The sequence below is a fragment of the Anomaloglossus baeobatrachus genome, chromosome 11 (genome assembly GCF_048569485.1).
Source record: "Anomaloglossus baeobatrachus isolate aAnoBae1 chromosome 11, aAnoBae1.hap1, whole genome shotgun sequence".
NCBI classification, from domain to species: domain Eukaryota; kingdom Metazoa; phylum Chordata; class Amphibia; order Anura; family Aromobatidae; genus Anomaloglossus; species Anomaloglossus baeobatrachus.
The window spans coordinates 33,981,540-34,007,255 of record NC_134363.1 but is presented as its reverse complement, the minus strand read 5'-3'; the positions used below and the strand labels follow the sequence as shown (position 1 = coordinate 34,007,255).

At 42.6% G+C, this 25,716-nt stretch overlaps 1 protein-coding gene across 1 annotated transcript in view; it reads left to right on the top strand.

Annotated features, from left to right (window-relative positions):
• The window catches only part of TMEM145 (transmembrane protein 145), a 70,626-nt gene extending 59,026 nt beyond the window's left edge, over nucleotides 1-11,600 (top strand). Inside the window, exons 10-15 of the mRNA XM_075327121.1 lie at nucleotides 1,804-1,882; nucleotides 2,348-2,441; nucleotides 4,498-4,670; nucleotides 4,838-4,958; nucleotides 7,170-7,361; nucleotides 7,445-11,600. Of these exons, the coding sequence (XP_075183236.1) occupies nucleotides 1,804-1,882; nucleotides 2,348-2,441; nucleotides 4,498-4,670; nucleotides 4,838-4,958; nucleotides 7,170-7,361; nucleotides 7,445-7,681 (896 nt within the window). The 3' untranslated portion in view covers nucleotides 7,682-11,600. The remainder of the gene's footprint in view (nucleotides 1-1,803; nucleotides 1,883-2,347; nucleotides 2,442-4,497; nucleotides 4,671-4,837; nucleotides 4,959-7,169; nucleotides 7,362-7,444) is intronic.
• The last annotated feature ends 14,116 nt before the right edge of the window (nucleotides 11,601-25,716 follow it).

Sequence of the window (25,716 nt, the reverse complement as noted above, 5' to 3'; positions counted from 1 at the left end):
TTGTAAAAGCCAAACGATACAAATTTTTTAATGAAACCCAATCACAAAAATGATTTTAAACCCCAAATTCATGCATTTAAGTAAAAAAAAAGTGAATGAGTTAACTAAGGACCCATCAGGGAGCCCATTAAGATTGAATGACAGGAGATTTTTGTAACTTTTTATCTTGTTTTTTAAGTCCCTCTCACCTAATTTCACATCAAAGATGAATGGGATAGAAACAAAAAGCTTGTAAAAGTCAAACGATACAAATTTGTTAATGAAACCCAATCACGAAAATGATTTTGAGCCCCAAATACATGCATTTAAGTAAAAAAAAAAAAAATGAGTTAACTAAGAACCCATCAGTGAGCTGGTTACATTTGAATGATAGAAGAGTTTGTAACTTTTTTATTTTGTTTTTTAAGCTTCTGTCAGCTAATTTCACATCAAAGATGAATGTGCAGGAAAAAAAAAGAGCCAAACGATACAACATTTTTAATTAAACCCAATTGCAAAAATGATTTTTAACCCCAAATACAATGCATTTAAGAAAAAAAAAACGAGTTAACTAAGAACCCATCAGTGAGCTAGTTAAGATTGAATGACAGGAGAATTTGTAACTCTTTTATCTTGTTTTTTAAGCTCCTCTCACCTAATTTTACACCAAAGATGAATGTGCCAAAAGCAAAAAGCTTGTAAAAGCCAAACGATACAAATTTTTTAATGAAACCCAATCGCAAAAATAATTTTTAGCCCCAAATACATGCACTTAAATAAAATAAAAAAATAAATAAGTATAATAATAATAATAATTAATAATAAAAAATGAGTTAACTAAGAACCCATCAGTGAGCTTAAGATTGAATGACAGGAGAGTCTGTAACTTTTTTTATCTTGTTTTTTAAGCTCCTCTCACCTAATTTTACATCAAAGATGAATGTGACAAAAACAAAAAGCTTGTAAAAGCCAAACAATACAAATTTTTTAATGAAACCCAATCGCAAAAATAATTTTTAACCCCAAATACATGCACTTAAATAAAATAAAAAAAATAAATAAGGAAATAAATAATAACAATAATAATAATAATAATTATTAAAAAAATGAGTTAACTAAGAACCCATCAGTTAGCTTAAGATTGAATGACAGGAGAATTTGTAACTTTTTTATCTTGTTTTTTAAGCTCCTCTCACCTAATTTTACATCAAAGATGAATGTGACAAAAACAAAAAACTTGTAAAAGCCAAACGATACAAATTTTTTAATGAAACCCAATTGCAAAAATAATTTTTAGCCCCAAATACATGCACTTAAATAAAATAAAAAAATAAATAATGAAATAAATAATAATAATAATAATAATAATAATAATAATAAAAAAAATTAGTTAACTAAGAACCCATCAGTGAGCTTGTTAAGATTGAATGACAGGAGAGTTTGTAACCCTTTTATCTTGTTTTTTAAGCTCTTCTTAGCTCATTTCTGAGCACAGATCACATCAAAGAGCTTGTAAAAGCCAATCAATTCAAAATTTGTAATGAAACTCAATTGCAAACATGATTTTTAGCCACAAACACATTCATATAAGTAAAAAAAAAAAAAATTCCCCAACCTATTTCCTGCAAAGTTGCAGAACTGGCAGACATTTATAACAGGTAGAAAAGCCTCCAATTATCTTGTCTTCTCATTAGCGCTCCATCAATTTGCATGTATAGTGACCGAGCCGCTAGATATCAGTACACCCCATAATAATTACTAGCAGAAGTAACAATGCACAGAGTTGTCTCCGCGGATGGACTCACTGACGTTTCTCTGTTGCAGCCAAGCTGCTGTTCTCCGCCAGTTTCCTCATCTTTTTGCTGATGCTGATTCTGCTGGGGAAAGGCTTCACGGTGACAAGGTGAGGACGATCGTGTCATCCCAGGAGCATGGGAAATCCTAGATTCACATCGTTGCCATGGAATAAATGGCGCTATAATAATAAATAATAATAATGCGCCCCCTAGTGGTCGATTAGCAAATGTAAAAAAAAAACATTGAGAAACCCTGCAGTAGATAATGCTAAATGAAATGCTGCAAAAACCACTAACAAATAGTGAGAAAAATTTAAAAATTGTGAAAAATTTTACTCACTTATTATTTTTGGAATAAATATGCGTATTTTAAATTTAATTCCAAGATCTCTGCTTGCTGTCAGTGAATGGAGGTAATTTTTGCTTGCATTAGGAGCTTAGCATCCTCGCCACTGACTCAAGTGCAGGGCTTTGCGACATGGTGACGAGCCATGTCGGTGGCGGGTTTGTCGTCGATGTAGCGCCCACCTTGCGATGTGTCTTCGTCTTGACATTTTTTTATGTCGTTGCAGAGGACGCATCAGCCACCTGGGCTCCATCAAGTTGTCTGTTTACATGACGCTGTACACGGTCACTCACACGGTGCTGTTCATACACGAGGCACAGGTAATAGATGCTGTCAACCAAGAGGCCTACCAAGTAAATGCATATATATAGTATATATATCACATGGGGTTTTGTCGTGACGGTGTTGGGCGCTGTTCAGATTCCAGATTCTGAGACTCCGCCCGATCAACACAAGCAGACTCGGGCATCGACCTGCTGTGTGCTCATTCATAGGCAGGCTATTAAGAGTTAATCTCTCCTGGTCTGCTTGTTCCTTTAATCATATGTTGTGAAGAGGCCTATCACATCTGCTCCCCTCCTATTTATGCTGGTTGAAACCTTCCACCCATGCCAGCTATAGTTTGGTCTATGTTGGTCTGTGAGGTGCGGTGTCCCAGACTTAGTGGAGAAAGTTGTGCTCTTTGCATGGTACGGTTATAGAGTTTACCCTTGTTGTTTTGTTGCTTGTTGTTTTCCTTCTGAACCTCTTATTATCTTTAACTTTTGGACAGAGTTTTGGTTTTCTTTTGTCTGTTTTTATCTGTGGAATTCATCACAATCATGTCCCATCCCTCCCTGGGGGGAGGGGGAATCAGATCAGGACTGATCAGGACCAGGGCCAGGAAGGAGACTCAGGCCTCTCCACCATCAAGAGTATCCCTGAGGTTAGGGATAAGCCTACGGCCCCCTAGATGGAGAGACAGCTTAGGAGGCCCAGTTCCTCGCTATCCCATAGTCACTGTGACAATATATTAGAGATGGTCCAGCAATACCGTCAGTACTCTATGGCTGTCTTCTTACTACCTACCGGCATCCCTTGTTCCTCTTTCGACTAGCCGGTCTACTTCAATATAATTGCTGTGACGTTATGCACACAAATCAATATTCAGTGTGACCACCCTTTGGCTTCAAAACAGTATCAAGATTGTCCAAGGAATTGATAATGCCAGTCAGCAGTGTCCAAACTGTGATTAACAAATGGAAAATCAGGGGCTCTGTAAAAACCAAACCACGATCAGGTAGACCAACAAAAATTTCGGCCACAACTTCCAAGAAAATTGTTCGGAATGCAAAGAAAACCCACAAATAACATCAGCTCAAATACAGGACTCACTGAAAACTAGTGGGGTGTTTGTTTCGAGATGCTCAATAAGGAGGCACTTGAAGAAAAATGGGCTGCATGGTTGAGTCGCCAGAAGAAAGTCATTACTGCGCAAATGCCACAAAGTATCTCGCCTACAAAACGGCAAAGAGACAATCTTCCAAACTTCTGGAACAAGGTAATTTGTAATGATGAGACCAAAATCAAACTTTTTGGCAACAATCATAAACTTTACATTTGGAGAGGTGATGAAAGGAACAGCATTCCTACTGTAAAGCACGGAGGTGGATTGCTGATGATGTAGGGATGTGTAAGCTACAAAGGCACAGGAAACTTGGTCAAAGTTGAAGGAAAGATGAATGCAGCACGTTATCAGCAAATACTGGAGGCAAATTTGCACTCATCAGCCCAGAAGCTGCGCATGGGACGTACTTGGACGTTCCAATATGACAACGATCCAAAACACAAGGCCAAGTCGACCTGTCATTGGCTACAGCAGAACAAAGTGAAGGTTCTGGAGTAGCCATCTCAGTCTCCTGACCTCAATATCATTGAGCCACTCTGTGGAGAACTCAAGTGCTCAGTTCATGCAAGAAACCCAGGAATTTACAGGAACTGGAGGCTTTTTGCCAAGAAGAATGGGCAGCTTTACCATCTGAGAAAATAAAGAGCTACATCCACAACTACCACAAAAGACTTCAATCTGTCATTGATGTTAGAGGGGGCAATATTAAGAACTGGGGTATGTGAACTTTTGATCAGGGTCATTTGGATGTTTTTGGTTGTCATTATGATATAAAAAGAGAAAACACAGTTGTTTTACAATAAATGGCTTCACCCGACCACTAACCATGAGTGGAAAAAAAGATTTTGTGTTATCATTTATATTCTCTGAAAAAAGTCCAAGTAAGCAAAAAATCTGCCGGGGTGTGTAAACTTTTGAGCACAACTGTATATAGTATATCATTGCTGCATATTATAGCAATAACATATTGAATCTCTCTGTTTTCACAGTTTTTTGATCCAGCTCAGGTCCTGTACACGTACGAGTCTCCGGCAGGTTACGGGAACATTGCCCTCCAGTTTTTGGCCTACATCTGGTTCTGTTATGCCGTCTTGGTGACACTGAAGCATTTCCCGGAGAAGCAGGCATTTTACGTCCCCTTTTTTGCGGCTTATACGCTCTGGTAGGTATCGGCAGCCTTGGCACTGGTTGGACTTGTATAGCATGTCTACCACCAGAGAGTCTTCATATGTGTTGTGATATCATTGGGTCGTGTTATAACGATACTATGCAAGCTGGGTTCCAAAATTGATGAATATGTTTGAACATCATGAGTTCCTTTCTTCTCAGGTTCTTCGCGGTGCCCGTCATGGCTTTGATTGCTAACTTTGGAATCCCTAAGTGGGCTCGCGAAAAGATTGTCAATGGCATCCAGTTGGGAATACACCTATATGCACATGCGGTTTTCCTGGTGAGTAGTCCTTCTCACACAAAATCTGGCACAAACTGGACAACCACTATAGCCCACCATTACAGCTCCTACAGAAGGTCATCCAGCATTCCTAGTGATGTATAGTATATCATTGCACTTTGTTTTTGGAATCATCGTATCATGGTTCCACCTCCCCGTCCACATGGCTAGGGGGCGGAGCCTTCTCTCGGGCCTCACTTCCGGAGCTTGGATGCTTTAAATTCTGTCATCTCTGGTGAACCAGCGCCAGCTATAAGCTTAGCCCTGCTTTGCCTGTGATTGCTGATCCCTGTGTTTCCTGATCTGTCCTTCCCCTCTTCTCTGTCTGTGTTCCGTCCCACCTCCTTCCTTCCCACAATAGCCCCAGTCGTTCCCCCTTCTCCTACCTCCCCACTCGGTTGCTTCCTTAGGTACTGACCTTGGCCTGACCTCGACCCCGCTTTTGCTCGTTCCTCCAGTCTTCTTTTTCACCGTACTGTGTATGACCTGGCCTGCCTGACCATCCCCCGCACGCCCTGTGGCCTCTGTATTCTGGCTGACTCTGCAGGGCAGTGCTCCAGCACACACTGTGTGTCCACCTCCATGCTGATTCAGCTCTGTTTAGTGTCTTTTCCTGCAAGGCTCCATCTCCCCCTGGTGGTAGCCTGAAACATCGGCTCTACCTAAACCAGTGTTTCTCAACTCCAGTCCTCAAGACCCATCAACAGATCAGATTTTCAGGTTTTCCTCAATATTAGACAAGTAATAATTCCATCACCTGTGCAACATTAATGAAAGCCTGAAAACCTGATTGAGGAAAACCTGAAAACATGATCTGTTGGTGGGTCTTGAGGACTGGAGTTGAGAAACACTGACTTATACTGTCATGGAAGAGTGTTGTCACCCTTGAAATTGTTCCAGAAATGAAGTATTTCTCCCAAAAACGTATTGCAATAAAACATGTTTTGGTATACACATGTTTATTTCCTTTGTGTGTATTGGAACAACACAAAAAAAAAGAGAAGAAAATAAAACAAATTGGACTTAATTTCACACAAAACTACAAAAGTGTTGGCACCTTATCAAAATTGTGGGTAAACAACTTTGTTTCAAGCATGTGATGCTCGTTCAAACTCACCTGTGGCAACTAACAGGCATGGGCAATATGGAAACCACACCTGAAACCAGATAAAAAGGGGAGAAGTTGGATTCTTTGGATTGTGTGTCGGAGAACAAAAATCGGAAAAACATTTATTCCACACTTGGTTATTCAACAATCACTGTGTGGCATAAATGACACGATAACTTGTTACTACGATTGCATTTATAAGGGGTGTATATATTTTTCTTATGTGTTACTATTTTTGCACAATGAAAATACGATTTTAACAACATTTGTATAATGCCGGCGTCTCTGCAGTGACATCGACATACTCACCACTCCGGCCGGCACATCTCCTCTCCCACACTTCCCCAGCCATTCATGTGTGCTGCTGCCTCCTTCCCCTCCCGGACTCTGTACATGCCACACAGGGTTCCAGCGACTGCACCTAAGATGTGCGCATGCACATCGGCCCTCCTCTTTAAGGGGCCGGCACGCTATTTCCAAGAAATACCTCTCAGCCTGTGGCTGAGATGCACTATGTATTTAAGGTACGCTCCCACTAGTTAGTTAGTCTCCAGTCTGTCAGGTCCTGTGCTCCTGCCTTGTTATCCCTGTACCAGTCTCCAGTACCTACCTTCCCATACCTGTTTATCCCTGCCGTGCCCACCATTCCTATCATTACCTGCCTGCCTCAGTCACCCCGCCTCTACCTGTCTATACCAGAGTCCGTTACCTGTCCTTGGAGTCAGCTGCCACAGTCCCGGTCACTTCCCCGGGAGTGTTACCTCGCGTCTGCCTCACGGTGGGCGCTTAGTTAAGCCCCTCTTATTAAGGAGTAAGCCGGGGTTCCCCCTGTGGTCCAGTGGGTCCACTAATCCCGCTCGCTGCCACTGCCCCGGCCGTGAGCGTTACAATTTGATTTGTATGGATGCTTCCTGAGGGCTTTGGCATTTTTATTTTCCATCGATGGACTTGAGTGAAGACTTGTAGAGAATATTAGAACTTATTTTTTCCCTAATTATGTTCTCACCTTCTGCTCTTTGATGTCTCCTGGTGATTGCACTCTGTGATCATGTCACATATGTACGAATTTCTTCCATTACGAATTTATCATATTTCCTATTTAGATAATCACGAGACCGTCTGCTGCCAATAAAAACTTCCCGTACCACGTGCGCACCTCTCAGATCGGCATCATGGAGCAGAGCACAGAGAAGTTCCCCCACCATGTGTACGGAAATGTCACCTTCATCAGTGACTCCGTTCCTAACGTCACCGAACTGTTCTCTATTCCAAGCAGCAACGGTAACACCGGAACGGTGAGTGATAGAATATTACATTCGTTTGTATATGTCTGAGAATGACATATTGACAGTTACGTTTTCTTCTTCCGCCCGCTCAGATCAATAAACCGGTTCAGTATCCAGTGACCCTGGGTCAGTGCTATTCCCAGCTGACATCGGATCCTCATCACGTAATCACTCCTCCATCGCTAAATGGAGTTTCTGGAAACCAGAAAGTGCCAGTCGGAGAGACGCAACTCGGGGGGCTCCAACAACTTCACGCCCCCCAAATTCATCATCAGAACGGATTCCCTGAATACTTTAGTATACGCTCTGCGGGTCCTCAGCCGATATAGACGCCATCAACGGAAGGAGAATCTGCTGTCCTAGTCCGAGTCAAGATGGGCCATACTGAACTTATTGAGTTTCATAGGAAAATTTTCCTGAGCCAGAAACCATAGGATGAATGTGTGTGAGTGTGCGCTCAACTTGTACGTTTATCTGAGTGTGCGTGTGTTTATAAGGACATATCCATGTGTATATATTTTCATACTTCGTTATGTATGTTAGTGTGTGCATGTACATAGATATACAGGATAAAAAAAAAATAGTTATGTGCCTACGTATGTTGATATGTGCCTCTGCCTCGGCTATCGTCTCTCACATGAACAGTGGTTTCAATTTCCGGAATCCCGTCTTTATTCATTCTTATTTGTTTTAATTGAGCGTCTACTTTTCGGTTTGCGTATTCCCATTTACATACTCTGACATTTTCTGAGTGTTATTACGTGCAGTTTTCAGATTCTCTCCGTTCAATCTTATTCTTCGTTGTCTCGAAATTCATAAATATCTGTGTTTGCAGTTTCCTGATTGTTTCCATTCTGTCTACATCTCTCCTCTCCACTACTCAGTTGATATTTCAGTAGACTTTTAGGTAAATTTTGTAATTTCTCTTTCCAAAAATCCTTGCCGCCAACATCCTCATTCCATCTACTTCGGAGGTGACTTTAGGCTCCTCCGTCTAGACCATCTTTCCGGATTCTCCGTCTCTTCATTCCATTAGCTGTTAATTACCTTAAACTCTCCATCGCAGATCTTTTTTAAATAACCACTTTCTCTGTGTCTACATTACCATATCCCTCGATACCTTGTGCTGAATTTATTTTCGCTTTTTTCTATTCAAGCTTCTTTGTTTCAGTCTGTGTTTCTCCATGGTTTCATCTGTGTTTTCTTTTTTTGCTCAACGCTCATCTATTTTTTTTCTAGTTCCGCTTCTTTTCATTTCATATGTCATTTCCAATATCTCTTCATTCTGTGGTTTTCGGTGACTCTTTATTCTTATCTTGTATACTTTCCATTTTATGTTTCTGCATCGGCAGTTTTTTCATTCATTTTTTTTCTCATGTCCTGTTCTGTTTGCCTACACTCCACCTCATCTGTTCTATTTTGTGCCATTCTTTCTCTTTTCAATCTTGTATTCTTTCCCAATTTGCTTTTGTCCTGTGTTCTTTATCTTTCTATTCTTACCTTCATTTCTTGTATTTGCTGTCTTCAGTGTTTCCTTCTTTCCCAGTCAGTTTTTATCCAATATTTTTCTTCTTTTTTCTACTGTTCGTATCTTTCATAATTCCTTCTGTACAGTTTTGTATTGTTTCCCAATTTGCTTTTCTCCTGTGTTCTTTATCTTTCCATTCTTACTTTAATTTCTTGTATTTGTTGTCTTAAGTGTTTCCTTGTTTCTCAGTCAATTTTTATCCAGTATTTTTCTTCTTTCTAATGTTCGTATATTTCTTTCATGTCTTTTACAGTCCTTCTTTTTTCAATCTTGTATTCTTTCCCAATTTGCTTTTCTCCTGTGTTCTTTATCTTTCCATTCCTACTTTCATTTCTTGTATTTGTTGTCTTCAGTGTTTTCTTCTTCCCTAGTCAATTTTTATCCAGATTTTTTTTTCTTCTTTTTGTTTGTATATTTCTTTCATAGCTTTACATTCCTTCTCTTTTCAATTTTCTATCCTTTCCTAATTTGCTTTTCTCCTGTGTTCTTCATCCTTCCATTCCTTCATTCATTTCTCGTCTTCAGTGTTTCCTTCTTTCCCAATCAACTTTTATCCAGTATTTTCCCCGATGTTTTTATCTTTCTTTCGAATTTTTCCATTCTTTCTATCCGGTTTTGTATTCTTTCCCAATTTACCTTTCTCCTGTGTTTTTTATCTTTCCATTCCTACCTTCATTGTTTGCATCGCTCCATTTATTCTGGCTTCAGTGTTTTCTTCTTTCCCAGTCAATTTTTATCCAATATTTTTCTTCTTCTAATGTTCATATCATTCTTTCTTATCTTTACATTTCTTCTGTCCAGTTTTGTATTCTTTCCCAATTTGCTTTTCTATTGTGTTCTTTATCTTTCCATTCCTACTTTCATTTCTTGTATTTGTTGTCTTCAGTGTTTTCGTCTTTCCCAGTCAATTTTTATCCCATATTTTATTTCTTCTTTCTAATGTTCGTATCTTTCTTATATATCTTTTCATTCCTTCTGTCCAGTTTTGTATTTTTTCCCAATTTACTTTTCTCCTGTGTTCTTTATCTTTCCATTTCTTCTTTCATTTTTTGCATCGCTCCATTTATTTTGTCTTCAGTGTTTCCTTCTTTCCCAGTCAATTTTTATCCCGTATTTTTCTTCTTCTTTCTAATATTCGTATCTTTCTTTCATAGCTTTACATTCCTTCTCTTTGCAATCCTGTATTCTTTCCCAATTTGCATTTGTCCTGTGTTCTTTATCATTCCATTCTTACCTTCATTTCTTGTATTTGTTGTCTTCAGTGTTTCCTTCTTTCCCAGTAAGTTTTTATCCAGTATTTTTGTTCTTTTTTCTAATGTTCGTATCTTTTTTTCATAATTTCTTCTGTCCAGTTTTGTATTCTTTCCCAATTTGCTTTTCTCCTGTGTTCTTTATCTTTCCATTCCTACTTTCATTTCTTGTATTTGTTGTCTTCAGTGTTTCCTTTTTTCCCAGTCACTTTTCATCCAGTATTTTTCTTCTTCTTTCTAATGTTCATACCTTTCTTTCGAATCTTTACATTCCTTCTGTCCAGTTTTCTATCTTTCCCAATTTGCTTTTCTCCTATGTTCTTTATCTTTCCATCCTTACTTTAATTTCTTGTATTTGTTGTCTTCAGTGTTTTCTTCTTTCTCAGTCAATTTTTATCGCGGATTTTTCTTCTAACCTTCGTATCTTTCTTTCACAGCTTTACATTCCTTCTCTTTTCAATCTTGTAATCTTTCCCAATTTGCTTTTCCCCTGTGTTCTTTATCCTTCCATTCTTACCTTCATTTCTTGTACAGTATGTGTTGTCTTCAGTGTTTCCTTCTTTCCCAGTCAGTTTTTATCCAGTATTTTTCTTTTATCTAATGTTCGTATCTCTCTGTCATAATTTCTTCTGTCCAGTTTTGTATTATTTCCCAATTTGCTTTTCTATTGTGTTTTTTATCTTTCCATTCATACTTTCAGTTCTTGTATTTGTTGTCTTCAGTGTTTCTTTCTTTCCCTGTCACTTTTTATCCAATATTTTTCTTCTTCTTTCTAATCTTCGTATCTTTCTTTCATATCTTTCCATGCTTTCTATCCAGTTTTGTATTTCCCAATTTACTTTTCTCCTGTGTTTTTTATCTTTCCATTCCTACCTTCATTTTTTGCATCGCTCCATTTATTTTTGGAAATATTTCTCATCACATGGAAATAATGTGAGAACATGATCCCAAATACTGCGTAACCCCAATAACTACATTAAACAAAAAAAGGGGCAAAAATTGCCAAAAATTGGAATAAAATATTTCATCTTTATTAAGTCATATAAAGTGTTAAAACTACATATAAACCACAATAATACAAAAATTACAAGTACAAGATAGAGGTAGAAAGGTGAGGACAGAAAAATGGAGGGTTCTCAACGAACACCTCGGTCACCCATTCAATAAGGGTTATAGAAATACCTTGGCCAAAAAAACTCAAATAAATTGCTAGCAGTCCTCAGCTGGTGGAAGGGGGGAGAAAATTGTAAATGGCTGACATGACAAATAGTAGTCAGTCAAAGGGATTATATAGTTAAACCAGCCCATGGCCATAGTAATATCCGCTACCTATCACATTACTATGGACATGGGCTGGTTTAACTATATAAACCAGCTACCGTGAAACGTGCGTCAGGGATCTATGGACTTGGTTCTCTGACTCAGCGTCACCATGGGTATTTATTTACACTCATTCTATACATAGGATTGTTATTTTTGCTACAGCCTCTCTGTCTTGACAGAGAGGCTGTAGCAAAAATAACAATCCTATGTATAGAATGAGTGGAAATAAATACCCATGGTAACGCTGAATCAGAGAACCATAGATCCCTGACGCACGTTTCGTGGTAGCTTTGTCTAAAGGAAGAAATCTACATTCATGTCTTGCATCGCTCCATTTATTCTGTCTTCAGTGTTTCCTTCTTTCCCAGTCAATTTGTATCCAATATTTTTCTTCTTCTAATGTCCGTATCATTTTTTTCGTATCTTTACATTCATTCTGTCCAGTTTTGTATTCTTTCCCATTCTGTTTCTATCCCGTGTTTTTTAACCTCTCCCTTTTAGGTCGGATATTTTGTGTATGTTGACGTCAAACTACTTATATTAGAGTTGTAGCCTTATTCTTCATTCTTCTTTTATATTTGTTCTTTATTGCAGCTTTTTTATTCAACCGTGATTAGGTCCTTATATATTTCAATATTGAAATTTTTGTTAGACTGTTGATGGGTTGATGTTGTAAGGATATCAGGTGTATAATGAAAAGCAGTTTATAGAGCACATATACGTAAGCTATCGGCATAGCTCTGGGGGTCTTATTACATACTCTATTACAATCAAAATGTTCCGAGGCATGATTTCTAGCCATTTATTATGTTCCGGTGCATAATATCTGATTTTTTTGCTTATTTTTATAGTGAAACAAAAAAAAAAACCCAAAACAGCCAAAAGCGATGAGATTGTATTACATTTTTACTGCGGTGTTACAGATGGTCTAGTTGTCATGGCACAATCTGTATATATAAGTAACACTAAGTGAACTTCATGGGATAATTGTATAGATGGCATGCTAGCCAATGCATGGGTAACAACAAAAAACAAATACTAAAACATGACCCTGCCTAGTTACCAGCAAAGATTGTCTTTCCCTGTCACTTTTAGCCATTTGATAAGATTGAGGTAGACAAAGTTTGGCCTGTTCAAGGTGTCATCTATACAGAAACATGGAAGCATTGGTCATAAAGTAATAAATGCATTAGTGATTTCACTTGACTTTATTGAATGGATGAGTTGACTCGTAAAGGTTTCTGCCTTTATTACGTATATTATATGTGACAGGTCTTCTTTGCCCCATCTTTTGCTGCTAGAACGGTAACTTGTTGTCTTTGCAATGCTCTTCTAAAAAAAAAAAAGGTTATGTTTCGCTCTGGCAGAACCTATCCATACATACTGCACACAGAATGACAAAGGTGTTAAATGACTTGCAAAATAAATCTCATTTTTATATTGAAATGGTCTGTTATTTTTTTTCTTTTGTGGAACTGAAGCAGAGAGACGCTTCATAAGTGGCGGGGAGGCTCTTTTGATGAACAAAGCAAGAATTTCGGAAGGGTATATCATACATATTGTGTCACTGGTGGCCATAGAAGGTCATAGTGTTTGGGAGCGCAGAATACTCCCTGGCTTTCCATTGTTCCTGCTGGCAGTATTCATTGGTATAGGGAGCTTTCTTGCTGGATTCATCTCTCTTCATTTTGGACCCTTCCACCCACCTGCTGATCATCAGTTTTGTCTTGGTGCTTAAATACGCCTTCCTTCCTTAGACTGGTGCTGGTGATATTTTTCAGTCTATTCAAGCCTTGGTTGCAAGTAGGTGGCTTGTACTCTTCTGTTGCTGAACTCCTACCGATGTCATTTGTGGATAAGTAACTCATGCATTTCCCCCTGTGTGTCCTCCTTGTGCCTTCTATAGTGTTTAGTGGGGTTGATGAAGGGCTCATCCCATCCATTCCCTAATTAGGGTCCAGCACTAGGGATACCTAGGGTCAGGTATCCAGTTCGGTTCATAGGTGCGGAATCTATCTAGGGTGGTGAGGGACCCCAGAGACCAGTAGTAGATTTGGTCAGGGGTCACTATCTTCCCCTTCCCTAGACACAGGACCTCCCTTCTCTTTCCTTCGGTACTTCCCCGTACCTAGCATGTCAGATTGGAGAATTGAATTCTAAATTTGAAAATACATAAATTGCACCTATCTCAAAGACATGTTAAGCACCTGTTTACTATGCCAAAGTAAGCAGTAAGTAAGCAAAGTTTAAAAATGGGCACATGGTGTTCCTAAAATAAAAAAACCCAGTCAACTACCAACCTCTGTTGTTCGTCCGTTCTGCTTCCTCTTCTGACCAAGGGCATCAGGTGATCACTTCAGCTAATCAATGACCACTAATTGGCTGCAGTGGTACATTCCGTCTGAGCCAGAAGACAGAGCTAGAAAACCATCTATTTTTTCCTCACACGGAAAGTAACTGCTGCAGCCAATAAGTGGCCGCTAATTGCTGCAGTGGCCAGCTGATGGTTTCTCCAGAAAAAGGAAGCCAAGAGAACAGTGGGATACACCGGCAACAAGATGGCGTGGAGCGTTAGATATATGTTTTTTTTTTATTTATTATAGGTCTCCCATGGGTCCTGTTATGATTCAGTGACCGAGGAGGTTCAGAAAAAAGGACAAAAACGAGTAAACCCAGAATGTACCAGAGTGGTTGGAATCTCAGTGAATTGTAGACCCACCACTAACACACAACTAGAAGTAGCCGTGGGACGTGCCTACGATGACCTGGTCGCCTCGACACAGCCGGAGAACTAATTATTCCTACAGAGAGAAATACAGGAAAGGCTAATCTGACTCGGAGCAGTTCTCAAAGATATAGATATCCCCCAACATATAAAGATTAAGGTAATGTAGGAAAACACAATACACAGGTAGAAAACAGATTCAGCAAAGATGAGGCCCAAACTATCTAGGAAAGGACAGAAAAGAGCACTGTCTGCAGCCATGCAAAAGCCTAGAAAAAGAACCAACGCGCCTGATATGGAAAAATACTGAGCCCACACGGACTCTCCCCCACTATATCAGTACTCTGGTGTTACTGGGATCCAAACAAAACACTAATATAGTGGAGGGACTGAAATTAGTACCAAGCATGACAAAACAAAATACATAGCAGAATATGGAGCAAAGTACACAGACATTCCCAGCAGGGAATGATCCAAATCCACCCAGAACTCCACACAAGCAAAATGGGAATAAGCCTTAGTACCTAAACAGAAAAACAGCCAGAAGGTGGAAACCACCAGCAGAGGTACAAGGAACAAACTTATCTGAAAGGAGTTCTTGGAGACACAGAAGCAAGGGCTGGATTCAGAATGTCCATAGCACACAGGAAACAACATTGAGCACCGGCCAGGAACAAGAGAACACTACTCAGTTATATAGGCCCAGTCAGAAGAACCTGATTGCCAGTCATCCCCAGCTGTCTAGTTTCTATTCAGCAAGCAGCCTTCACTACCAGCACTGACCACAAGAGGGAGCCCCAAACTGGAACCTAGTCCAAATTTATTCACAACAGGGTCCTTTTTAAACTACCAAAAGTAATGGACAATCTTTCATGAACGTGCCATGGCCTGATGTGATTTAAGGGGGATCTAGGCTCAGAAGGTCACAGAGTATTGTTGATCGCAGATCCACTTTAGTGTCCGCTTATTATTTACTCTGATTTGGAGAGTATTTAATATTCGGTACTGAAGGTTCATTTCTATCCTGCAGTGTTCTATCAGGTAGTTGTAACTTCAGCTGCAGCCACTCCCTTCTGCTACAAATATCTGCTCACCACGCCTCCATATGCCGGCTATGCTCATACCTATGCTGTCCACTTTGAAGGAGCCAGTCTCTGGAGAAGCTGAGGTGTCGCTTCTGTTGCAGCTGAGACGTTCTTGCTGGAAAAGCAGTGGAGGGATATTTGTTGTGTGTTTTCCCACCTGTTTGTCTTACCTGCCTCATGTTGCCTTATTGCAATGGCAAGACTAGCATCTCTCTGGCCTTCACTAGTCAGGGTGAGTTCAGGATCAGCAAGGGCCTAGGCACCTGATGGCGCATGGGGGAAGGACCCGTCTAGGGATGTTAGGGAGTGTAGAAATCAGCCTCAGGTGAGTGTTAGGAGCTTACTCTACTCTCCGCTCTCTAGGGCCAGGACCTTCCATTCCGTGGTGTTCCCTCTGTATTGCACTGCTCGCCAGGAGTCCTCTCGTACCTGGTGTTTCACCTTCAATCACACTGTGACATTGCCCCTTTAAACTGATATTTAATGGGAAACACCATTGGCCTTACTCCATTTAACAGAAGATGATCTTATCTGGCTCATTCTCAAAGTCACATCTAAAACAGACTTGATGCTGTAGACTCTGTCCTATACATCCAATCAGTCGATTCATGCTGCCCAAACTATGGGCAGCATAAGTTAGAGCCTGAATGCACAATTAGAATCAGGTATGTTTGTCTCAGAAACACTTTGCCCCTACAAGGTCTAGTCCGGCACTGGTCCCAGAAGGCTTCTTACCAGAAAAGCTCTTGACACATAGGAGTGACCTGTCAATCAACGAGTATTGCTATCGTGCTGTGTTTAGCGTTGCACTCGTTGGATGTCATGGCAGTATTGGACTCTGTTCACACTGTAGAGTCTGACAAACAGCCAAGGATCACTTAGTTGCACAGCCTGTGTTGGGCGTCGGCTGGTTCTGATTTCACTGCTCTCCAGTACAGCAGGAGTTAATTCCTGCTGGTTTGTGATCATCTGCTGGGAGCTCAGGCTGCTGATCACCACCAGCTACCCTCACCCTTTATAAGCTTCTGGATACTGGTGCTAAGTGCCGGATATAGCTTTTTGCTTCCTGGTTCCTGTTGTTATCCAGTTGCATGGTGATCTAAAGGTTGCGGTTCAGCGTGGTGTGTGAGTTCTCCAGTTTTGTATTTATTTCCTACCCTTTTGCGTTGCTCCCCAGTTCACATACTGTTACTCCTTTGTGTTTGAGTGCAGTGTGCACAAGTTTTCGTTAACCTTTGTGTGTTATTATTTGTGGGGTTTTGGTTAAAGGGTTTCCGGCCCGCTCCCTGGGTGGGGGGAAGTAGTATCAGGACTTGGACAGGAGACAGGGCCATGTTGGAGGTTGGAACAAGGCTACCATTAAGTCTACCTTCGAGATAATGGACAGCACAGGGGTCCCAGTCTTAAGACCCCGTTACACGCAACGACTAACGATATATCGCCGGGGTCACGGATTCCGTGACGCACATCCGGCATCGTTAGCGACGTCGTTGCGTGTGACACCAACGAGCGGCCGTTAAAGATGAAAAATACCAAATCGGCCATCGTTGACAAGTCGTTCATTTTCAAAAAATTGTTGATTGTTGAGGACGCAGGTTGTTCGTCATTCCCGAGGCAGCACACATCGCTACGTGTGACACCTCGGGAACGACGAACTACAGTTTACCTGCGGCCGCCGGCAATGAGGAAGAAAGGAGGTGGGCGGGATGTTACGGCTGCTCATCTCCGCCCCACCGCTTCTATTGGGCGGCCGCTTAGTGACACCGCTATGACGCCGCACGAACCGCCCCCTTAGAAAGGAGGCGGTTTGCCGGCCACAGCGACGTTGCTAGGCAGGTAAGTCCGTGTGACGGCTCCTAACGATATTGTGCGCCACGGGCAGCGATTTTTACGTGACGCACAAACGACAGGGGCGGGTGCGCTCGCTAGCGATATCGCTGTGTGTAAAGCCCCCTTTAGGGTCAGCCTAGGAGCCCCTGTTCCATCCGTACTCCCCCATGAAAGTTGCATGGAGAAGACAGTCTCTAACAATGATCCTTTAAACTATGTTTTCGCCAAAATACCTGGGTGTTTTAGAGAAAAATCTACCTACCTGCAATTGTACATCCAGTGTTACGTCACCACCGGAGTCCACTCCAGCGACTACTACTCCAATCGCCAGGTGACGCCATGTTCCTGCCATGGATAGTGCTGGTGATGGGAGAGGAGTCGATGCCATCGATGCTGGTGGGCGCAGGCTCCGCTCATCCACTGGGCTGGGTTTCCTTGGGACCTGCAGTACCACTGGCTGACTGTAGGTGGTGTGTGTCTTCCAGTTAAAGATACCATCATTCAGCCCTCCTGTCTGCTGACCACTGCCAGAGATTGTTCTGAATTCCTTGTTTCGTTCCGCCTTGTTCTGTTTAGTGATTCTGGTGTTCTGACTTCTGCTTGTTTCCTGACTACCCTCCTGCCTGCTGTTTATGTACCTCGCTGCCCGATCCGGATTTGACCTCTGCTTTGTTTTCTGATTATGTCCTTGCCTGCCGATTCTGTCCCTGTTCTGCAATTCCTGGTTTGACCCTGCCTGACTACTACTCTCTCGGACTGCAGCCTTCAACAGGTAGTGATCACCTTGGGCCCTGTGTAATTCCAAATCCCTGTATAGGGGTTAATGGGTTTCAGGGTTCTAGGGTTCCTGCTTGGTAAGTGGCTTCCCTCTAGCCTGTCCATTACAGCCCACCTGAGTCTGTGGATCCAGGCAGGCGTTACATCCAGGCTCTGATTCATGCTGTCTTTGGTTTGGTTCCCTTTGAACTTCTCGAGATCTGGGACTCTGTTAAAAATATACCCTTTATTTCAGATAATCCTCTTAGTTCCTCAAGGAGATCTATGATTAGTTAAAGAAAATATTAAAATATAACACTATCCATTGAGGGCATCGCTTCATTTATTTGATTCAGAAGAAATACCAATTCCCTTCCTCTGAACTTTTCCGCTTTCAGCTCAAGCACTTCATCTTGACTCTTCTCGAAAATATAATTTCTTCCCTCATGCTTAATTTCAGATCCAATCTAAATTAATATTCTCAAGCTGGAAACCTTATCATGCACATTTACTCTGATTTAGTTCACACCTCGTGCATAGCCATCCTATGTCCCCAAAGTGGTAATCAGATTTTGGGCTCCACTCGGGCAGGGAATATCTCAGATCAATCTCTGCTGCGATTGTGAGCCGAATGTCATTCCCTATGCTCCGATTCTCTCCCATGTGAAAATCAGAGAAGAGGTGCGGAGAAGATGGAGAGCTTAATGTCTCCATCTTCTCCCTTGTCTGTCTTGGCGTATATTGTACTGCACTTGGATGATATCTGAGTGCAGTCCAGTGTTTTGCATGCACCCATTGACTTGAGTGGGTGCGTGCCATCCGATATACACTGCCAATCGCAGCATGTTGTGATTGTTTTCTCATGCAGAATCGGCATGAGAGGAAAAAAAAATTGCAGATACGCAACTCTGTTACGGTCGGAATGGCAACGACCGATACGGCCGGGACGGGGAGTCACTGGACCACAAACTGCGGCCTTACTCTGGAGAGGTGTGACCAAGCGACTACCTGGTCTTCTCCAGAGCCTCCGGTGGTGAGGTTAGATTTGTGCCGCCAGATACTACTGCAAGGCAGCCTCTGGATCCATGGAAGCTGACACTAGCGAAGCCAGGCAAGAAGTAGTAGAGCCTCTTCTGGGACAGGATCAGCATAACCGGCAGGGTGGAAGCTGGTACAGGTACAGACGGGACTGGATACAGAAACACAGGCTTATAAAAGGACACGGACATGGATTCAGGAACATGAGATGGCACCAGGACATGGGCACGAATACAGGAACACAAGCTGGCACCAGGACAGGAGCATGGATCCCCAATAGGGAAGGGTATCTTAAATACCTGGTACTCCCCAGTAATAGGCTGAGGACACATCAGGTGTCTCCTGGAACTCCCCTGCGATAGCCTGGGAACAAATCAGGGACTTACCTGGTACTTCTCAACACTAGGGTGGGAACACATCAAGTATGCCTGTGTAAACGTGTGGCCAGGGAACCCACGTGGAGAGTGCAGGGCCTTGGAGCCAAGACCCGCGGCGGGCACAAGAGTAAGAGAGACAGCTTACTCTAGGAGCGGTACAGTCAGTACGTCTGCTCCCTGCCGTTTAGTGCAGGAAACGCCGGCATTGAGTACGTCAACAATCCTGACGGTTAGTGCAGGGAATGCCGATGTTACACACTGCCCGATTGCATAATGTGGCGCCCCTGAGGCTTCAGTCACCACAGAATATTGCACCTTATTTTAGGTGTGATGTTTGCCTCAGGTAAGGAGGGGGTTAATCACCGGTGTTCCACATTCACACTTTCCATAAAGCTTAGGAGCCTTCTCTCTGGGGAGCTGTGCTAGGGTAGGCAAGGGGTGGCCAACACAGAGCTTGTAACTGCCCCGGTCACTAGGAGAACAACCTGGGGGGGCAAGTTCCACTTCGGGTAGAAGAGGAGCAAACTCATACAATTACTAGTCAGTCTACCCGGGACATCAGTTCTGGGACACGACACCACTTCCTTCTCTCTTCACAGGGCCTGGGGCTGGGGGTGCTACCGCTCAGCCCAGGTGCCTCACAGCTACAAGGACCACTCTGACAAAGGACTTTCTTCTTCTTTCTAACACCGGTGACTTCTCCTAACTTACCCGGGGTCGGCGGAGCCCATCACAGCAAGTGACCGGTATTACCCAGGTGAGCAGCACAGCACAAAGAGTGAGTAAACAACCTGGAACTGCAGCCATAGAATGTCTCGATTACCGGCATCGCCGCCCCATGCCTCAGCACCCGCCATTACTACGTCTCTCATTGGGCCCGATCCACCTGTGGGGAGAGATACCATTCAGAGCTGCTACCACCATCCGCCCCGGAGGACAGCGACAGCAGCGGCAGCTAATTCCCTGACCGCATACCACAGGTGGCATCACGACATTCATCCTACTACTACCCCCATCATCTCCCCCGCAATTTACTGTATGCCTCGGGACAACGAAGCTGGGCTAGGCTGCCCGTGACAACTTCCGTCAACGGCCCGGCAACGAGTAGGTTAACCGCCTGCCCCGTGGGGCAATACAATAACATTGAGCCGAGTGCTAACATTATATAATAAAACATCTGATTGCACGCGGCCATGTCATAAGCTCATGTGAGCGAGCCCTGAAAGTGTTTGTACCAAAATGAAATTTTATAAATTCCTGATTGCTGGGTGCCCCAATGATCCCCAGAACAGGAAGAGGCTTCACCCCCCCCAGCCTGTTTTCACCATTTTTTTCAATTCTTACCAGTGTCACTTTATGAGTTACGGTAATAACTCTGGAACGCCTCAACATATTCCCGTGATTCTGAGATTGTTTCTTCATGACAGATTATACTGCATGTTAGTGGTAAATTTATCATGATATTTTTTGTGTATATCAGAAATTTTGCGAAAATTTTGAAAATTTCACGATTTTTAAACTTTGAATATTTTTGTTCTTAAACCAGAGTCCTATCGCACAAAAGAGTTAATAAATAACATTTCCCCTAGTTTTCATCGGCACAATTTTTGAAACATCATTTTTTTCGTTAGGAAGTTAGAAGGGTTCAAAGTTTATCAGCAACTTTTCCAACAACCATTTACAAAACCATTTTTTTAGGGAGCACATCACATTTGAAGTGACTCTGAGGGGCCTAGGTGACAGAAAATACCCAAAAGTGGCACAATTCTTAAACCTGCACCCGTCACACTGCTCAAAATCCCATTCAATAAGTTTATTAACTCTTTAGGTGCTTCACAGGAACTAAAGCAAAGTGGAAGGAAAAAAAAGAAAAATGTTACTTATTCATATAAAACTGTTACTTTAGCCACAAATTTTGCATTTTTACAAGGGTAACAAGAAATAATGTACTGTACAGTTTGTCGTGCAATTTCTCCTGAGTACCTTGATATCCCATGTGTGGTGGAAATCTACTGTTTGGGCACACAGCAGAGCTCGGAAGGGAAGGAGCGCCATTTGAATTTTACAGCACACAATTGTCTGGAATAGATAGCAGATGCCATGTCGCGTTTGTAGAGCCCCTTATATTTCTAATCATGGAAACCTCCCACAAGTGACCCCATTTTGGACACTAGACCCATTAAGGAATTTATCTAGATGTTTGATGAGCACCTTGAACCCCAAGGAGCTTCACAGAATTTTACAACGTTGAGCCATGAAAATGAAAGAATGTTTCTACAAAACGTCTCCTGAAGAAAGACAGGTGAAACGCGCATCGGGACGAAGATATCCAGGCTTCATTACAGAGGTTATAGGTTAGCATGCATTACAACGTTACCTTTTACCAGGAGTGAATTACAGCTAATAATACTTATGGTGTTTTGCAAAGGATTATAACTGCAGGCAGGGCACCACAAATCACATACTTTATTTTAGCACATAGCTATTGATACAATATACGCAGATGCCCAATATAACAGCCACAGGCTTGTCAGGCATCATTGTGTTCTTTCTTACACTACAATAAGCAAAACATTTTATCTGGATATAATTATATTAAATTACATTATCAGCCATTTTTTAATACAAAGGTATAGTATATCCACATGCAGTGAATAGTTACATGATCGTATTTTTCGGACTATAAGATGCACTTTTATTCCCCCACATTTTTGGGGAAAGTGGGGGGGTGCATATTATAGTCCGATAGCTGTGGTGCTGTAGTGGTGGAGCGGGTGAAGGGGGTTGCGGTGGTGGTGGAGCGGGTCATCAGAGGCAGGAGCAGGCTGTAACAGTGCCTACCATGACCACGTGGGCCTGCTCATTAGCCTCAGTTAATATGCATGACCATCATCCCGTCCATCATCTCTCAGTGCTGAAGCCGGCGCTGAGAGGGGGGCGGGATGATGGGTGGGGGGTGCACGCATACTAAGAGCCGGCCCACGTGATCATCCCTGGCTCCTACAGCCTGGAGTGATCATGTGTGGCTATATTCACTGCCCCCCCGCGCATAATCATCAGCGCGGAGGGCAGTGAATAAGTACGGTATACTCACCGGTCACCGTTCCCTGCTGCATCGCGATGTCCTCCTGTCTGCCGGCCCGCTGATGTGTGTGGAGAACAGTGCGCACAGCGATGACGTCATCCCTGTGCGCACGGCTCCACACAGGTCAGCGGCGCTGCTGCTGGCACAGACAGGAAGACTAGCGATGCTGCGTGGAGTGGGAAAGGTGAGTATACAGCGGGAGTCCTCCACTTGTGACCGCATATCAAGTCGCGGCTGAAGTGAGCGCGAGATCAGCGGTGACTTCAGTCAGGTGATGTGGGTGACAGTTGAAGTCACCGCTGATCCCGTGTGGCTCACTTCACTTGTGGCCTGACCCTCACAGAAAGCGGTCGTGCTCTATGGCCGTTCTCTGTGATTGTCAGATTTAGCAGAGCTTGATGCGTCGTGGGACCTTGTGTGGATTACGTCAGACCTGGAGAGGTGTTTTAGGGATTAATAAAGTGTTGAAAGAGGGGGCTTTTTTCGTGTTTTATTTCAAATAAAGGATTTTTTGGGTGATTGTGTTTATTTACTTTCACTTACAGCTTAGTGATGAGGGGGGTGTCTCATAGACGCCTGCCATCACTAAGCTAGGACTTAAGGGTACTTTACACGCTGCAATATCGGTAACGATATATCGTTGTGGTCACATCGGTAGTGACACACATCCAGCGCCGTTACCGACATCGCAGTGTGTAACACCAATGAGCGACGATCAACGAGCACAAAAACGTGAAAAATCGTTGCTCGTTGACACGTCGCTCATTTCATTAATATTGTTGCTGCTGCCGGTACGATGTTGTTCGTCGTTCCTGCGGCAGCACACATCGCTATGTGTGACACCGCAGGAGCGACGAACATCTCCTTACCTGCCACCATCGGCAATGCGGAAGGAAGGAGGTGGGCGGGATGTTACGCCCCACTCATCTCCGCCCTTCCGCTTCTATTGGACGCCTGCCGTGTGACATCGCTGTGACGCCAAACGAACTGCCCCCTTAAAAAGGAGGCGGTTTGCCGGCCAGAGCGATGTCGCAGGGCAGGTAAGTCCGTGTGTCGGGGACTAACGAGGTTGTGCGCCATGGGCAGCGATTTGCCCGTGTTGCACCACCGACGGTGGTGGGTACGCTTGCTTGCGATCTCGCTAGCGAGATCGCAGCGTGTAAAGTACCCTTTAGTGGCAGCTATGGCCTGCTGCCTTTAACTCCTTATTACCCCGATTGCCACCGTACCAGGGCAACCGGGATGACCCGGGAAAAGTCCCGCGACTGTCGCATCTAATGGATATGGCAGTTCTGGGTGGCTACTGGCTGATATTTTTAGGCGACATCAAACTGCTTCCATTTGACCACTTATACCGTAATTGCAATACCATAGTACTGCAGCGTCGGTGAAAATCTTCATGACATGGACGGAACTCTTCGATAGACTATCATACTAACCCGTTGATCACCACACGATATCATGGAGTGCGGGGGAGGGGGGCGATGCACATGAGCAGTGCAAAGCGTACCAAGAAATTCACACCAGCATTTAAGCCACTGTTGGATATCAACATTGGCCGTATTTGGAGAGAGGTTAGCTCTTGAGCCCCCTCCATGTCCGTGGACCACTTTTCAGGATGTTAATTAACCCCTTCATCTCCAGGCAATTTTCCGTTTTTTTCCTCCCCTTCATCCAAGAACCATAACTTTTTTATTTTTCCGACAAAATATAGCCACATGAGGGCTTGTTTTTTTGAGGGACGAGTTGTACTTTTGAATAACACCATTCATTCTGCCCCATATTGTACTAGAAAACAGGAAAAAAAATCCAAGTGCTGTGAAAAGGTAAATAAAAGTACAATTGCATGATTTTTTTTTTATATACAAAAAAAAGTATTTTTTTTTGCCAGCTTACCGGTGTTCTTCGATGCCTGTGGAATCCCATCAATCGTAGATTGCAGTCCGCAAGGAAAGAGGGTGGGAGCCAGCCACACCGTCCAGTTATACGAAAAAAATTGCAAAATCCAGCGGAAAGATCCAAGGCAAGTCCTTACCTTCAAATATAAAAAACTGTTTATTTCACACCTTCATTAAAATTTCCATATTTCCACAGGTTAGGGCAAAAAGTATATACAGAAAGGGAGTAGTTTTATTTACTGTGTTCACTATATGGTAAAAATGAGCTGGCAGTATGATTCCCCAGGACAGTACAAGTTCGTAGATACCAAACATGTATGGTTTTCCTTTTATCTAAGTGGTGAAAAAAAATTCAGGATTTTGTAAAAAAAAAAAAGATTTGCGCTTTTGTCACCATTTTCCGAGACCCGTAATATTGTCATTTTTCGTGATATGGCTTTCAACAAAGGCCTTTTTTTTGGGTCTTGAGCTGACGTTTTTAATTATACCATTTTTGGATAGATGCAAAGTTTTGATTGCCTGTTATTGCATTTTAGCGCAATGCTATGCCAACCAAAAAAACGTAATTCTGGCTTGTTATTTTTTTTTCTCACTATGCAGTGTACCGATCAGATTAATTGATTTTATATTTTGATAGATCAGGCGTCTCTGAAATAGGAGTTATGTGTATTTTTTTACTTTTGTTTTATTTTCAATGGCGCAAAAGGGTTTTGAACTTTTAGGTTTTTAGTTACTTCATATTTTTTAACACTTTTTTTCTACATTTTGTAATGGTTTTACTAGTCCTCGTTAGGGACTTTATGGCTACACTGTCCGAATCGCTCTTCCTGATTAGAGTGAAGCTTCAGCAGAAATGCTGCATTAGGCCCCTTTCACACAAATTTTTTGCTGTCAGTGACAATCTGTCAAATTTTGAAAAAAACGGATCCGGCGACTGATGTTGCTGGATCCGTTTTTTTCTCATTGACTTGTATTAGCGACGGATGGCCTCACGTTTCATCTGTCGTTCGACGGATCTGTCAAAAATTGTTTGTTTGGCGGACGGAGACAACGGACAAAGTAACGTTTTTTGTCTACATCGAAAAATCAGACAGCAACGGATCTGTCGCCGTCCGTTGTTTGGTAGAACGGAAGCCTATGGGCGCAGGATCTGTCGTAATCCATCAAATGACGGAATCCGGTGACGGATTCCATTTTTTTTAACTGAGCATGCTCCAATTTATTTTATTTAGTATCAAATAACAAGCCAATCGGATCCGTCAAAAAACGGATCCGTCGCATCAGTTTTTCCACAATCTGCAACAGATCCGTCGAGCCAACGGCTTATGACTGACGGCAAAATACTGATGTGTGAAAGTGGCCTTACTGTGAGTGCTGGAGCTCTGCTGCGATTCACAGGACACTAGTGATGTGTCAGTCGGGAACGATCCGACACAAAGGTCCGGCTCTCTGTTGTGACTGATAGGAGC